This window comes from Acartia tonsa, chromosome 3 (assembly GCF_053477335.1).
Source record: "Acartia tonsa isolate MP-2025a chromosome 3, ASM5347733v1, whole genome shotgun sequence".
Classification (NCBI taxonomy): Eukaryota; Metazoa; Arthropoda; class Copepoda; order Calanoida; family Acartiidae; genus Acartia; species Acartia tonsa.
Genome location: NC_137262.1, coordinates 24743962 through 24761286, shown reverse-complemented (window position 1 = coordinate 24761286; position 17325 = coordinate 24743962). Strand labels below are relative to the sequence as shown.

Sequence of the window (17325 nt, the reverse complement as noted above, 5' to 3'; positions counted from 1 at the left end):
GCGATGTATATTTAATTATTTATTTATTGTCCATTGTCCTATCCCTGATTAAGATTGCGTTCTCCTAGATTAAGGCTCATTATTTAAAGAGTTATCGAATGAAGGAGTATATTGACTATTGCAATAGCCTATAATCAGACAGAACAACGTTAAAAAGCCTCAATGCTTCCTTAAATTGTGTATGTACATCAGACTGTTAAAAATGTATTCTATTTTATAGTTTCTTAACTTCAAGCCTTTCCCATTAGCCAAAAGAAAACAATATGTCTGTACTTTGTAATAGTAAGGGGGAGGGGGGGTTCTGACACTTTTGCGTAAACAGGGAGTATAGCATTGTTTTGTTAAAGAGTTAGAGGATAGGTTATTTGGCAAAAATTTCATTTTGGGATGTAGTATACGTATATTAAAAAGGTTTTGGATTTGGCCGCGCCTGTAGGTCTAGGTGCTGCAGGCCTTCAGGTGGTATCTGGAAAGGTAAAACTAAAATAAGAGACCACCTGGAGGCCTGCAACACCTAAACCTGGAGGCAAAATCCAAAATGTTTTAAATATAAGGATACTACATCACAAAACTTTTTGCCAAATAACCTCTCTTCTCACTCCTAAAACAAAGCCTATACTCCAGTTTACGCAAAAGTGTCAAAACTCCCCCTCCCCCTTGATTTGCAAGAAATACACACACCATTATTTACAAATATGTTAATTGTAAAGGGAACTTTTGGATATGTGTTCAACGCCTGAGGATCTGTCCAAAATTGCTATAACACTTACAAATGTTAACATCCTTGTTTCTGATAAGGTAATCAGATTTGTATTATTTTTGTATTGATAAACATATATTAGGCAGGCATGTGTTGTAAGCTTACACTAACAACGAAAAAAGCACAAACCTATCCGTGATTTTCAGCTGTCGTTAGGGGCAACACATAGTAGAACTGACGACCTTTCCATCTGCCCCCCCCCCCCCCCAAGTATTATTTTAGTTTTTGCTTGTTGACTATAATTTGTTCCTATTTTGCTTTTGTAGTGACCATGGAAACTTTAAAAAGTAATATGATCATAATGCAAAGTTGAAAATTAGATTGTCCTGAAATGAAACCATTGCCCATAACTACTCACGTGTATGGGATTTTTTGCCCTTGGATTTGATAGTAGTGGAAAATCAGATGTATATACAGAATACAGATAACTATCCCCCCCTCTCTGTCAATTACCTTTTTCGTCTGCTAGCAAATTGTTTTCTACCACTTGGCTGTTTTAATATTCCCGTCACCATTGATTTATTTTCAAAGACCCAATTGAGAGTCGGCACAAGTCGTTGTGATAAGGAAATACTGTTATTTAACCTATAGCGTTTTACTATAATAGTGGAAACATTGATTTTAATAATATATATTTCAATTTTCATATTTGACATAATTGATTATTTTATATTTTAGTTGATGACAAAGTTTAGCGATAAGTTTAAAAGTATGGTTGAAGCTGGGATGTATACAACCACAGAAAGTATTTACCACCTCAAGAGACTTTTAGCTTTAGGTACTGTTACTGTTTCTGAGGGACATGTTTACTAGTTTGGAAAGTAGGGAGGAAAAATGTTCCATTTAATCAGAAGATCTATTAGGTTTTAAATGCCTTTGTTACACCAATTTAGAAAAAAAATCAATGCTTTCTATGGCTTTGAATATTACCGATCCTAATCAGTCTAACATCCGCATTCTGTCATTTGTATGTCTGTCTGTCCATATAAGTAAGTTAACAAAATAAACTCTAACATTAGTTATAATATGGCTAGAAGAATGGTTCTTTTTTTGTTAGTTTTTATTAATATTGAGGTGATTTAATTGGTATATGTTAATCGTATATCTTTAAAAAAAAACAGTAACGTTTTTTTTTTTCATTTCGAAAGGAGTTTCATGAAACTATTCTTATTATACTTACAATGGCCGAAAGTTCCATCAGAAAATATTGGGTCTCTATTCTCCAAGTTCTTTATCACATGCTAAAGAGTCCACAATCATTATTCCGGGTTGTATATTTTGCACTTTGTCCAATTTGTGCTAATTATCAACATATTAAATCAGGCTAAATATTGCACATCTAGGTATCTATTTAATGAAATTTTACTTTCAGGCCTTTATAAACATGACTGGCATCACAGCAACCCAGATTATTTGTCTCTTCTCATAAACATACATCTTGGAAAAACTCATGTGTTAAGGCCATCTGGCCTTTTTTATCTAGTCGCGGTAAGTTTTTTTTTCTATGCATTTATTAGAAGATAAGACTTTAACTCTTTTAACCAATTAAAAAAAAATGTAGTACTTTCTCGTTATCTGTGTGGCCCTGAAAAGTTTGTCTGATGGCAGTTGGTCATACATTTTTAAATTTGGCAAATCTCAATCGATTTTAATCCCATTTACATTTTTTTTGCTAAAAGCATTAGAATAGTTATTTATCGTATTCATTCGAATCCGGTTGATAAGAACCGGTTCTCATCCATACGTAAAAACTATGTCTAGCATCGTATTATATCCAGCTTTCTACGAATATGAAAATGTACAATCATAAGATTAAAACCAGTTTTTTTTAGCCGCGGAAAGCTGTTTTTAATACGATGCGAGAAATAACTATTATCGGATCATGCTGGAATAAATATTAAAGATTGTCCGCCAAGGTTTGATCACATGGTAAAACTTGAAATTTTTATCTCCCTTTTTCAGACCAAGAAGTAGAAATTACAATTTTTTCATGTGATCTATTTATTGACAGAATAATTTGGAAACCTATGTCCGCATATGGAATATTACAATAATGCGATACACAAGTGGTTATTTTTTTTGCGTATTTTCTATAAAGTTGTGTGTTACCGATTAGTCAAATACGTTTATTAAGTCAAACTGTTCTTAATTATGACCAAATGTATAATATATATATATAAGTGTACAAAATTCCACCCCCCCCCCCCCTCCCTTAATGCATAATCCTTAAAAAATTGTTAATTAACAGAAATAATCTTTAAAAGAAGAGAAAAGTGCAAAAAAATCATTTTTCCATTAATTTGTTTTTGATTTGCAGCATATCTTTTGGGTTCACCAGTATTTTCCCAAATGCTGTTTTTGAGATCTTGTGCTTCATTGGTGCTGATTAACAAAAAATTAACAGTGGAAACTTGTAACCAAAATATGCATCTACATTTCATATTTATTGTAAAATAATCCCAAATGAATAATGAAGCTGCTATTCTGAAAATTTAGATTTGAATATTTTTTGGTTCTCAGTGTATCATGATTGAAATCATGATTGTTTATTTTAGTTGATGAGGCAAAATTTTTGTACTAACCTGCAGCTTTATGAAGATTGTTATGAAAGGCTCCGTGATCACATGGCAAGAGACAACCCAGACAAAGGAAACGCCTCATTCAATTAATTCAAATTTACCTTAAAAGAACATCCGCGAAAAGGAATATAAAAATAATATTCGGATCATGGAAGGAAAACGAAGTAGCATGTTTCGTCGTATTTACACAGTAGCTTTTGATAGGTTATTTAAGGTTAGGTTAGGTAAATGCAGGGTTTTGGATCCGCATTGATTTTTTGCGGATCCAGATCCTCCAACTTTGGTCAGTGCGGATCCGGATCCGGTTCCGGATCCTTGACAATAAAAATAAAATCACCAAACTTTTCAAAAATATTTATTCTTTAATTCGATGTCAAAAATACTTTTAATTTTCAAGTCTGACCCTAAACCTTAAAGATTGGCTCTCATTTTATATAAATTTAGGTAGATTTTTTCCGAATTTTTTTGAGTCCAAGGATCCGGATCCGGATCCTTGGACTCGAAAATATACGGATCCTTGCGGATCCGGATCCGAAACCCTGGGTAAATGTTAATGACTGCCCCGCAGGGTTAGGAAATTGGCCACACAGGGTAAGAGCCCCCCGCAGGAACTAGACATGGGAGAAAAGCTACTTTAGAAATACGACTAAACCCGCTACTTCGATTTCTTTCTATGACCCTAATATTCTAGCATAATGTCAAAAATTTCTATGGTGGGGTTGATTTACAGTATTTTTTTCTTGGGTTCAAATAATGATTTCTCTCAGCAAAATAAGTTTTAATAAGAATAGACTTTCAATAAAAAAAATCGGTTATAATCCCTTTCGTGACAATGCCTTTTAAGGGGCGTTTCGTTGTATTTTCACAGTACCTTTTGAAAGTTTTTTAGTTTAGGTGATTGCCCCGCAGGGTTAAGCAATTGGCCCTGCAGGGTTAGAGCCCCCCCGCAGGGGCTAGAAATAGGATAAAATCTACTGTGAAAATACGAAGAAACCCACTTTATATATAAAAAATCGACTTTTTCATCTTCCTTTTCAGTCTTATAACGTTTTGTGGTTCCTCCGCCCCCTCCCTCTTGCAGGTAATTAAAACTGGCGTTACTGTAGGATTATCGTATGTAGAACAACTGGACATTCTTTTATCAATCAAATACATGGCTCTGCCACAGAAAACTGTCAAGGAACAACTTAGGTACTGATTAGATCATTTTCTATTAAATTGTACTTTCTATTTATATTATTTTTATTAAATGAAAAATTAAACAAATAGTTTCTGTTTGGAGGGCTTAATCTTTTTTTCTGGGGCCAATTTCATCTTAGGGGTTAGTGGTAGTGGTACCCTCCCCCAATTGAACATGAACCTTCCCATGAGGAGCTACATTGTTAAGAAGAACCATATTGGTTCAGCTGTACCACATACAGACTAACAATCATTACCATTCTAGATTGTAGGTTTCAGAATATTTATATCTCGCATAGTATTATAAACAGCTTTCCGCGGTGCACTATGGGGCCTGTACTTAAAAGGATAGTAAACTTTTTAAAAGTTTCAATATGCACCAATTTTCATGAAAACTGACCTTTTTTTCTTTTAGAAAATTTATTGGTACGAAGAATATGACAAGTAATATTCGAGAAATAATTGATATCTTTATTTCTGCCCATATTTATGATCACGACATGCTAGATGAATTCTTGAGCAAATGCTTTGAATCAGGTACTAATATTATCAAGTTACTTTTTACTTATGTTGTGTTGGCTATAGGGTTGGGCCGGATACTTTTTTGGCCGGATACCGGATATCCGGCTGATTTGTAATGCCGGATATCCGGTTTCGGCTGGATATCTGGCCAACGTTCGATATCCGGCAATTTACCGGATATCCGGCCCAACCCTAGTTGGCTATATACATCATGTAGAGAGATGCGACACAACCATAGGGTTAGGGATGGCAATCCGCAATACGAAATACGACCAATTTTGGACCCAGAATCCGTAACCGCAACCTGCAATTTAAATCGTGGATTCGGATAGTTAAGTTTTATTACTTTTGTAGTTCTTAATTTTTTTTTCAATAATGTGGCAGGTAAAGTAAAATGGTGAGAAATATCCAAAGTTTTTTGCAGTTTATTTTCACATTTTCAATTTTTATTCTTATTTTCAGCGTGGCCACATTTTTCAGTATACTGAAAATATTCAGTATTCTTCAGTATTTGAAAATTGGGGGTTCAGTATTTTCAGTAAATACTGAATATTCAGTATTTGAAAATTTTATTCAGTATTTTTCAGTTTTTGGAAATTTTCATGATTCAGTATTTTCATTATTTCTTAAATTTGAAAAATTTTTGCATAAATAAGATGTTTTTTCAAGTAGTTGATGTCAGATTTTTTTCGGCGCTTCGCGCCTCACTTTACTTTCCTTTAAATTACCCTACATTAATTTTGCTTTTTTTATGGTAATATACATTACCCCCCCCCCCCATTCAAAATTTACCCCTACCCTGGGGGTAATAACTAGGGTATTAACTAGGGTGGGTTGATTTTGGACATTTTTTTTCTGAGTCCAAAGCGGGGATCTGCAAATGATTTGTATGAGTATAATACACCTCTGGATGATTTAAAATTTATCCTAAGTCTTAAAACCGCTGACGACCAGACATTCAATTGTATAGCTATTTGTAAATGGGAGTCAAAAATTTATTGAATCAGAACTATGGCTTCATGGTGCTCCCGGGAAAGGCATTGAGGAGTAGAATCAGGAACTTTTGACCGTTTCAAAAAATCTCGTTCCTAGCCTGAGAAAATCTAAAAAACCTCTACAAATTGTACAATTCCCAATAAACTTTTTAAAAATGTGGTTTTTTAGTGATTTCTAAGGCTAGGAACGAGATATTTTGAAACGGACAAAAGTTCCTGATTCAGCTCCTCAAGGCCTTTCCAGGGAGCACCATGAAGCCATAGTTCTGATTCAAAAAAAAATTTGAATGTCGTCTTTGGATATTAATAAGTAATCAAATATATTTTTTAGTGGTCGCGTTCTATAACTCAATTTTTTAAAATTCTTTTTCGGTCAGAAATGTTTTAAATGTTAATTTTATCTGTTGCATAGATATCCCCTCTTTGTCTAATTCCGATATGAACCCGCCCTAGTATTAACCCCCCCGAAATAAAAATCTCTAACAAAAAAAAATTTTGCGCGCTTCGCGCGCATTTTTGATACTAAATATTTATTAAAATTGAAATTCCCCCCCCAAAAAAATTTTACCCCGGGGGTAAATTTTGGGGGGGGTAAACAAAATTTACCCCTGTCAACAGATTTCATGGGGGGTAATTTCCCCCCCCCCCCCAAAAAAAAAAGGTTGGACGTCTATGCTCTTAACTCAACTAAAAAGTATTTAAGTTTTGTAATCATTTAAAATATTTATCAGTCATTTTCTGCTTAATTTAAGAAAATCTAAGAGGCAAAATTAAAAGATCTTTAAGATATCCCCCTAATAATAAAGCTATGATATATGAAATTTTGAAATGAGGAATCATATAAAAAAATACTTATTCAGTATTTGTATTTTTTTTGTTCAGTATTTCAGTATTTTTTCTTATTTTAGGATTCAGTAATTTCAGTATTTCCTTTTTTTTCTTCAGTATCAGTATTTTTTTGGTTGTGGCCACACTGTATTTTAGGTTAGGTTGGGTTAAGTAAGGGTTAGAAAATATTCGCTGTAGGGGCTAGATTTTTTTTTTATTTGAAAAAGGCCTTTAAGAATATTGTTAGAATCCGCAATCCGCGGATTAATCCGCTTTTTTGACGGCCTAAAAATTCATCGGATGGCCATCCATATCTAGGATATAAAGGAATACTTTGATAGGAGCTCTACGCCCTGACATAAGTTATACGATTAAACATTAGATGTCTGACCTACAACCCTAACCACGGACCATTAAAACCAGCATTAAAAAGGCCTAAACAAATCATTCATTGAACTCTTTGATTTGGCCCTAATCCATTGATATTACATAAATCAAGTGCATTGGAAAACAGGTTTTTAAGTCATAATTTGTCGAAATCAAAGACATTTTTTTATATTAATCTCCACAAGCCAATAAAGAAAATAAGATATTACTCGTTAATATATTTCAGGGTAAATTGGGTTAATTGAGCAACACTTTAAAATTAATATAAAAAAACACTAATAAGTTGTTTGTTTCTAAATGAAATTAAGTTAGAGCAGGTAGTGTTTTATAATCTAATTTCTATCTATTTTTAACTAGCTGTTTTTGTGATGTTTGAAATATTATAGTTCATGTTTAAGGATCTTTGTTTAAATTCAAATATTATTTTAGTAAAAGGTGACACAAGAGAAGTTTGCAATTTAGCCCAGAAGTATCAAATCATTTCAAAAAAGTCCAAAAGTAATGGCTATAGGTTAGTACTAATAAGTTACTGAAAGTTTTTAAAATAATCAAAATGAATTGCTAAATAAAAGAGTGATTTCTAGGGCGACTGGGCATTATGTTGTGTATGTTATACTCTGAAAAAATGTCTTGAATACAAAACATTTTCGGTAAAAAAATATTCAAATTTCTAAACAACAGTGAATCACGAATATAGAAGCTTTCATGTACAATTTAATTATGTTATGAATATAAAGGTCTATTTTCATCTTATTATTAAATATTTAGGAATCGAAATCTGGAGAAAGATATAGTTGAATACCTGGACAAGACCCTGCAATCCTGTTACTCTCCTAGTGATATAGCTAATCACATGTCTATTCTTCTTTCTTTTGATGCAAAAATTAAAGAGGTAAGATTTAGCGCATTCTAAAGCTGTTTAATTGGACTAAAGGATTTAATTTAATTCACTTTTATTATTTCTTCTCCCCATTTCATCTTAAATTAAAACCAGCGTTGCAGAGCCGAGGAGCTTGGAGCCGTTATTTTCATTAAAACACGGCTCCGGGTTAGCTAAAAAAAGAGATTTTTTATTGATTATAATTTGGTAACTGTTGTGCCGTGTGCAAATGCCCCTTTTAAGTTTTCAAAGTCCATTTTTATCTAAAATTGAACTTTTAAAACCTTCAAAAGTCAAAAATAGACCTGGCCGAAAAAAAAATATGTTGAGTTTTTCTTGATTTTAGGATGGAGCCAGAGCCGTAAATTCTCAGGCGGCTCTGCAGAGCCGGAGCCGCACCAAAATCAAACGGCTCCGCATCGCTGATTAATACCTATGATTTTATACAATGCTTGGGATCTATTACATAAAATTGGGTGGATCGAATAATACAAATACCTCCTTCACTGTCATTTAAAGAAAAAAAATATCACATTTTCATAACCCTATAATGTTCTCATAGTGCATTTTAAACACCAATATCTAAAGTAATATTTTTGTCCCAAAAGCACGAAATTAGATTTTAACTGCGAAATAAAAAGTGTAAAGTAATATCTAGGTATTACATTCCTTTTTAGGGTTAGACTTCTGCAATATCGTGAACAATGGTTTGCCAGGGGGGTTAGCAAACCACACCTTAAAATTTTGACAGCACCCTTATGATTTTGACACCCCTCTTAAATCAAAATTAGCAAGGCTTAGATTTAAGGGAGTTGTGACTTTTTATCTTGACCCATCTCTTAGCTGTTTTATGGTAAAGGGGGGTTGATACTTTTAAATTTTTCAGGTGGGTTGATTTAGCCCCCTTTTACACTTTTTAAAACTTATGTAGGTATATTCTTTTTGCAGGAGCATCTTGAAAAACTTTTCAAAAATCTGGGACAGTTTAACAGTTTTGCGTTTGCGCAAATACACATAGGATTAAGAACTAGACTGAAAAACAGATCTTACAAGCCTGTTCTCAATAGGAAGCACCAGGTAGAAATTAGTATATTCTATCCCAGCAAAATAAGACCATATGATTATGCAAATTATAGGCAATATATTTTTGAGATAAATTGCTACAATCCACTATATAAAGTAGAACAAAGTCAGTCAATCCATTTCTTCCATGTTTTTTTTTCTAAGCTAAAGATTTTTCTATCTTTGACAACGGTCCTCTGCTTTTCATATACCTCTTTGTCATGTAAAGGATTTTAGATATCTTCTTAGGGGTGTGGTACACCAATTCCCCCCCACCCCCGTTTTAAAAACTTGCCCCCTGCTCCGAAAAAAAGAAACCTATTTTTTCTCATCCATAGAGGCTAGGGGCGAAGCTACTACTTGTACATAAAGATCTCTCTTGTATAAAAAGTCAGCTCTATCTTTAAATTTTGCAGATACATTCATTATTATTTTTGTTAGGATGGTGATTATGATATGTTAAATGAAATATTTGTGGGAGTGAGTCGAGCAAGCCAGGCATATCTTATGGATCCTTGCCAAAGAATTAATATAATTGATGTCATTAGATTTATCAGGTAAGCCCCAGCTAGTATTTTAATTCAGGGGTCTAAAGGGATAAGACAATGGCCGATAAATTTTTATACACAAAATTACCCCTTCAGTAGATTAAAATTTGTGGATGAAACGTTTGAACACACAGCTTAATGTTCCAACCATTTTTAATACTATATATTTAATAAAATTTAAATTACCCCCCCCAAAAATTTTACCCCGGTGGTAAATTTTGGGGGGGGGGTAAACTAAATTTACCCCTGCCAACAGATTTCAGGGGGGGTAATTACCCCCCCCCCAAGCAAATTTTACCCCCGGGGTAAAAATTTTGGGGGGGGTAAAAATAAATTGCGGCGCGCTTCGCGTGCCATTTTACCCCCCCCAAACACGAATTACCCCCCCCCCCCCCTAAAAAATTTTTACCCCCCCCAAAATAAAAATCTTGGACGCCCCTGCCCAAGTCCCCAAAGTTGTTAAGTCAACGAATAAGAAAACGTTATTATAAAACTTTAAGGACTAGTGTAATAAACAGTCCATTGTCGACTCTCTCTGGTTTACTTACTCTGCACTTATTTTGATACTGAAAAATCAGGATGTGACCATATATGGGAATCTATTGTGTCTGATGAATTTAACTTTTCATGTTTGAAAGGATTAACATTGAACTTGGAAAAAGCTAAAATGGTTTCAAGTAAATAAACTTGTTGACCGTTAGACACAACTCATAATACATAATATACATTTCATTTTAAAAACCAAAAAAAATATTTTCCATTAACAAAAAGTAGGTAGTTATTTTCTCATTTATTTATATATCCCTTCACTTCTATAAGTTTACATGTCGTCAAAATAAACTTATTTTTGCATAAACTCATCACACGTCTTGTGCTAAAGTCTTTTAAATCGAAAAAAATTTATCTAATCTTGTTTGACATATCTAGGTTATTTGAAAGAAATGTGTTTTACGAGGAGAGTCATTATGATCTTATCAATGACAAAATATGCAAAATGAAGGATAAACTAAATGTAAGAAGTTATAAGAGTAGCTGCTCTAATACTGGAGTATGTCCGGACGTCCGCCAGTTCGCAAGTCAATCAGTAAAATTATTTTCTTAAGGGAACCCTGCAAGAAATACACCGATCTAACTGCTGAAAGACTGCAATAAGTAGACCCAATGCCTCAAAGAACGTGTCCTAACTTTTGTGTTTTTTTTAACCCATTCGTGACGAGCTTCCAAAGTTAAAAGTTTTGATTCACCGGGGTTCAATTAAAGATTTTTTCAATAATTACTCAAAATAATTCAAAAAGTGAGGTGTCAAATTTAAGATCTTACTATTGTTGTTCAATTTTCTTCTTTTTTTGTTTTTGCGTTTTCGTACCTTAAAACCAACTTAATTTTATTTTAAAACCTAAATTACTTCAAAAATAAAAAGTCTACAAAAAAAAACACGATTGCATAGGTATCTAAATTCTATGGATCATCTACTACTTACTAAAAGCATCGACTAGCTATTTAAAAAAATACAAAAGTTAGGACACGTTCTTTAAAGCCTTTATGTTATTGAAACTGAAAGCTTCAAATTTGGGGTATTGGGTCTTCTTGTGGCAGTATTTCAGCGTGTATTTCATGTAGGGTTCCTTTAAAGATAAGTATTGTATATAAAAGGTGGACTCAACGAGTCAACACAACATATGTTTTAATTTTGTTCCATATGACACTGCTTATTACCATCATGTTTGCTCTTCGCTGTCATTTCGTAAAATAAATTAATTAGCAATATTGAAAAACCATTTATCATATTACAGGGAATTTTCCACAAATAATAATAAAAATTATATAGGATTAAATTCAGTTTAGTTGGAAAACTGCCTATAATACGATAAGATAAATAACCATTGTTTATAATTAATTGTTTTTTTTCATATCCACTAAAAGCATTAGTTCAAAAATGTAGATCATGAGATTGTTAATTGTTTCATTTATTGCTTTATTAATTTTTGTTGTTGTAAATTTTTAGGTAAACAGTGCAACTTTTTTGGCTGGAAACTTGAGATTAGTTTCTCCTTTTGTAGAATTTCCCCAAGTTGTCGACATATTGGAGCAATTTTATGTCGACAATCTTGATCAAATAAAAGACGCAAGTGTCAGGTAAACCATGCTACTTCTTTATTAAAATTACTTACATTCAATCATTTGGTGGTAGTGACTTCAAGACTAGGGGTGAAGCAAATAGCCCTTTTATTTAAAATAGTTAGTTTTTTTGTTTGAAGCTAAAGATATCATAAATTGCTGGTCTGGATGTGTTGTACTCAAAGAAGATAAAGTATAGAATAGAATCCAGGTAGAAGATTCTGCCTGGCTAGCCTGAAGTAAAATTGGAACTTTTGAAAGACCAAAACGGCTACAAGGCTGTTAGTAAATAACATGATTTCAGTAATTATTCAGAAAAAATATTCAAAATAAATTTCTTTTCCAATGATTTACTAAAAGCCATGTAGCCAAGAATCCAGCTTCCTCTTCCCTATTCACAATGGATTAAAAATGAATTTAATGTGCATATTAAGCCTTAAAAAAATAATTATGTAAGAAAAGAAGTTGTATCAACTTTTTTTTTTATAGCTAGCCGGTTCTTTTAGTAAGTAGTAGATGTAAAATTTTTCATAGAATTCAAATATGCAATCGGTTTTTTTGTAGACCTCTTATTTTTTAAGTAATTTAAGTTTTTTAAAAAAATAATTAAGTCGGTTTTAAGGTACTAAAACGCAACAAAATAAAAGAAGAAAATGGTCAGTAAGAACAAAAATAGTAAGATCTTTAATTTGACACCTTACTTTTAAAATTCTGTTGAGTAATTATTGAAAAAATCTATTTTTTTAACCTCGGTATAATAAAAACTTTAGACCTAAATATTTTCTCAAACAGACATAAAAAACATGGGTTCATATATACCATTAGAATCAGAAAAATATTACGAATCCATTGTAAGCAAAATTGAAAAAAATTAAAAAATTAAAAAATTACAGAAATGGCCAATTATTTTTTTTGTTCAGACAACACTATTGTTTTCCCTTTTTTACCCCCTCTTTACCCCCTCTTTACCCCCTTCCCATTTTTATACTCAATTGAAGAATTAAGACGTTGCCTGTACAACATAATATGATATTTTCATATAATTCCTTTTATTGTAGTTTATATACTATATTGTAAACTTTTTTTTTCAATTTTGCTTACAATGGATTCGTAATATTTTTCTGATTCTAATGGTATATATGAACCCATATTTTTTTATTTGTGAAATAATAAAATTAAGTTCAAAGTTTTTATTCTCGTGGGTTTAAAAAAATCGATTTTTTCAATAATTACCTGACAGAATTGAAAAAGTAAGGTGTCAAATTAAAGATCTTACTATTTTTGTTCATAATGACCATTTTCTTTCTTTTTTTTGTTGCATTTTAGTACCTTAAAATCGACTTAATTTTTTTTTTTAAAACTTAAATTACTTAAAAAATAAGAGGTCTACAAAAAAACCGATTGCATATCTGAATTCTATGAAAAATTTTACATCTACTACTTACTAAAAGAACCGGCTAGCTATAAAAAAAATAGTTGATACACCTTCTTTACAAAAAAATATTGGTCTCAGTATTTATATTATAAAACTAGGTTGCGCTCTTATGTTTCTTATATTAGATGTTGATACAAATTAAACTTTTCTAGTTTTGTCCAACTAGTCATTGTGATTTGTACTTTATCATTATTGTCTTTACTGCGCAAGTCAAAGATTCCTTCAAATTTCCCAGAAATATTTAGGGTTTTCATTTCTATTCCTCCTTATTCTATGGTTGTACTTTCAATTAAAGATCTATAAATGTCTTGTGGCGACTTTAGGCTATTTTCCTGATCTCCTATGTAAGTACCGAAGCAACTAGTAATACTGAAATTAGAATAATATGGGAAAAGAATATCATTAAATTAATCCAGTCTTAATTTTATTGTCAGCTTTAATATTTTGTAGGAATTTGAATGTATTTGCTGCACTCTGTTACTTCAGAAATAAACCAATGAATCCAAAACTTGTTGAAATCATTTCCCAGGTTTTTTTTTATATTTTTACACAGCATTTTTTTTGTCAAAGCTAATCTATAATTGTCTGATTTATTTAAAACTTTTTTGTCAGCCTTGTGCCAGCAAAAATGTGTAGGTTATGCCTTACACTCTAAAACAAATAAAAAAGATCTATATAGTGTGTTTACATGTCTCTAATTACAAATTGGAAAACTATGATGTTAGATTTATTGATAAAACTATCCTTGCCATATGGATTTATTCTTAATTATTATATTATATATTATTTAATTTTGTTAGAATTTATGTCGCGAGATGGACATGCTGGGAGGTCAAGCTACCCTGGAATTATGCTACAATCTGGCCGCTAATCAGGCACTACCTGAATTTCTATCCAAGGTATAACTTTTGAAATTGGTTTATGCTCTAAAAAATAAATTTTAATCCGACTTTTGGCTTCTCTTCAATAAGATCCACCATTTTTACCTTTCACATCCAATGGAGGTGGGTAGGGGCTAAAGGGGTGATATTCCCCCCTAAGTTTTTACCCCTTTCCAATCATAAAAATTTTAGAAGGTTATTACCACCCCTCCCACCTACAAAGAATATCAAGTTTTACGCTCTCAAAACAATTTCAACTAATATTCATTTTATTTGTAGGAAATATTTTCGAGTGAATTTATGAACAAGTTGGACAATGATATTCAAAACAATACAAACAGCTCATATACTTGGAATGTCAGGTACGTAAATTCTAATTTTTAAAAAAATGTGAACTATATTTAAAGAATTTCCGTAGGTCATTCTGTCACCATCTAGGTAAAAGTACATACTATAGATTTTAAAAGTACTCTGACTAGTTTCTTATCCTATTCCCTTTTTGTCCATTCTTTCGTGGATTAACCGTTTTCACCTTCTTTTGCTTTTATCCCTACAAAAAATATTAACAACGAAAAACTCACGAAATCTATATTTTATTTCAGCTGTCGTTGGGGGGGGGGGGGGGGGCAACACATCGTAAAATTGACGACCTCTCCATTTGACCCCCAAATAATATTTTAGATTTATTTCGCTTGTTGGTTATACCTCATATCTGTTATCCCTACAAATTAAGAGACAATTTTACAATAATACGATGATTACTTTTATTTTTTACTGCACGACGTATGGACATAATTGTTGTTGTATTATAGAGAAATGTTGATGGAGTTGAACAGATGTGCTGTGCTTCAGTATCCGGAGTACAAAGTTCCCTGGTTCCACAATTCATTCTGCCAACAACATATCAAGACAATTGCTTCCACTAAGGATCATTCACTTAAGAAAGAGGTAATAACAAAATTACATAGTACAAAAGTGGACTATTCATGAATGAGAGCAAGTGATGTTAAGCATCTTCCAGCAGTTATATTGTATATATTTTTGGAGATGTCAATAGAGTTAAATGATCAACAACAACAATAAGTTCCATCATGATATTAATTTTTACCAAGCGATTTTGGAGGTAAACAAAGGACTAAAATATATTAGATCTAGAATTAAAAGACCTAATAGGACAAAAGAGTAAAAGACAAAAGACCTCATGGGGTAAAAAACTACTTAAAGGACATATGACCTAAACTAAGGAAGTTTAAGTTATGATCTCTACCTATCTCTCTATACTGGACTACTTTCCATTATTTATTATGTTATATTTTAGGTGTACAATGAATTGTGTAATGCTGTAGGAAGCTGGCGCTATGTCCGCCTGGATTCCTACTCTAAATATTTCAATCCTGTGCACATGGAGCTAGGACTTGACGCTGATGGCCGGCTGGTTGACCTACATAATGAACACGATCAGGTACACCTACCCTTTCCCTAGAGTACAAGTTTAAATGGGAATCAAGGACGTCCAAGGGGGCGTTTACTTTTACTGTTTAACTCCCCCCCCCCCCAAAAAAAAAAATGTATAAATAAATTAGGGTTGGCAACTGTCTAATTTTTGGACCGAATGGGGGGGGGGGGGGTGATCTTTGCCTTCAAAGAGGGGTTGAAAGAAAAACTAATTTTAGCCTTAGAATCCGAGGCGTTCTCCTCTTAGAAATATTTTTTTCAATTTTTAAAATTCATGTATGACCTTGTTAAAAATATTTTATTTAAGAAAAATATTGTGAGACGAGTTGCTGTTCAAACATATGATGAATTCAACTATTTCAGAGACACAAAGTAAGTAAATTGTTAATTCCTTTACTTATTTAATACTTCTGGCAGTCGTCATTATTCATTTGGCTTTGTTCAATGGACAAAAATTAGATGTAAAACTCTTTATTTAGTCTATATACCAGTTTTCAAAAAGAAATCAATTACATGAAATACAAATATTTATTGTTTCGGATCTGTAGGTTGTTGTTCATGCATAAAAAAGTTGCTCACCTTTACGGTATAGCAGACTTGATCATCCAATTAGATCCAGTCATCATCAATAAAACATTAAGCTGACAACATTGCAGTAACATTAATAATGACAGCTGGCTTTAGTCTTGATAAATCTAAGCTCTTACGACTTATTGTCATCAGTAGATGCATTATTAGGGTCATCATCTTGTCCATAAAGATCTTCTTAGTCTAAAATTAGGAAGAATATAGATCTGTGATTGATAAAAAAAAGTATGGGGGGTGGTTGTGTGCTCTACGGGGACTTTTTTTGATTCTCTTTATTTTTAAGGAGACTTCGAGGTAAACAGGAGCTAAACAACCTGCAGCTGTCCCTGCAAGGCTGGCAGGTCCTGAACATCAACCCTTTTTCGTGGAACAGCATGTTCTTGGCTGACAGTGATGCCAGGGTTCTTTACCTGCAAGAATCTGTTAAGGCTGTAAGCAGCAATTAATATTTGTTTATTTTCTTCAAACAGAAAGTGGACTGCAAAATTTCTATTGATCTAACTTATTTATTTTTTGATTATTAGGTTAGGTTATGTATGAATAGGTGAGTGCTATAGAACTAATGCCTTTTAGGGTTAAAGCTCCTCCCAGAGACTCTTAACACATTTTATGAAAAATTTAAATTATTCGGGTGGGGAAGATTTTTGGAATTCACTGATCAGTTTAAAATTTTTACTAATATTTTTGTATATTTAAAAACTAGTTTCTTATATTTACTGTTTTATAAATATGAATATTTAATGGCTGTGATTTCAAAAATTTTGATTATTTATTCTAACCATTTGTAAGTCATTTTAAACGGAGGTGGAGAGGGGGGGCCGGGCTATCATCTTTTTACAATGTAAATAAATGAAACTTGGAATAAAGAGATACAAACGAATCTTGTGTTGTAAAGGTTTCGCGGTTTACCAAAACTAAATAGAACACGTGCCTTCTTCTACCAACGGGTTCTGTCCCCTTGCTGTGTCATTTAATCACATGCATAAAATAGACAATGAGTGTTAAAAATGTCCCTTCCACCCTCCTAGTACATTATTTATTCCATAACAGTTGTATTGTATTGTATAAAAACTGTAGTTATGGAAATAAATAAATTTTTTACACACAT

The 17325-nt window shown here is 32.5% G+C and overlaps 1 protein-coding gene across 1 annotated transcript in view; it reads left to right on the top strand.

Moving 5' to 3' along the window:
* The window catches only part of LOC145313713 (uncharacterized), a 24177-nt gene extending 6852 nt beyond the window's left edge, over window positions 1-17325 (top strand). Inside the window, exons 8-26 of the mRNA XM_080153262.1 lie at window positions 711-798; window positions 1439-1538; window positions 2133-2248; window positions 3316-3411; window positions 4448-4530; window positions 4934-5055; window positions 7680-7761; window positions 8019-8142; window positions 9079-9207; window positions 9634-9749; window positions 10668-10752; window positions 11746-11876; window positions 13744-13822; window positions 14094-14192; window positions 14454-14536; window positions 14987-15122; window positions 15493-15636; window positions 15937-16001; window positions 16501-17325. Coding sequence (XP_080009388.1) covers window positions 711-798; window positions 1439-1538; window positions 2133-2248; window positions 3316-3411; window positions 4448-4530; window positions 4934-5055; window positions 7680-7761; window positions 8019-8142; window positions 9079-9207; window positions 9634-9749; window positions 10668-10752; window positions 11746-11876; window positions 13744-13822; window positions 14094-14192; window positions 14454-14536; window positions 14987-15122; window positions 15493-15636; window positions 15937-16001; window positions 16501-16663 — 2041 coding nt within the window. The 3' untranslated portion in view covers window positions 16664-17325. The remainder of the gene's footprint in view (window positions 1-710; window positions 799-1438; window positions 1539-2132; window positions 2249-3315; window positions 3412-4447; window positions 4531-4933; window positions 5056-7679; window positions 7762-8018; window positions 8143-9078; window positions 9208-9633; window positions 9750-10667; window positions 10753-11745; window positions 11877-13743; window positions 13823-14093; window positions 14193-14453; window positions 14537-14986; window positions 15123-15492; window positions 15637-15936; window positions 16002-16500) is intronic.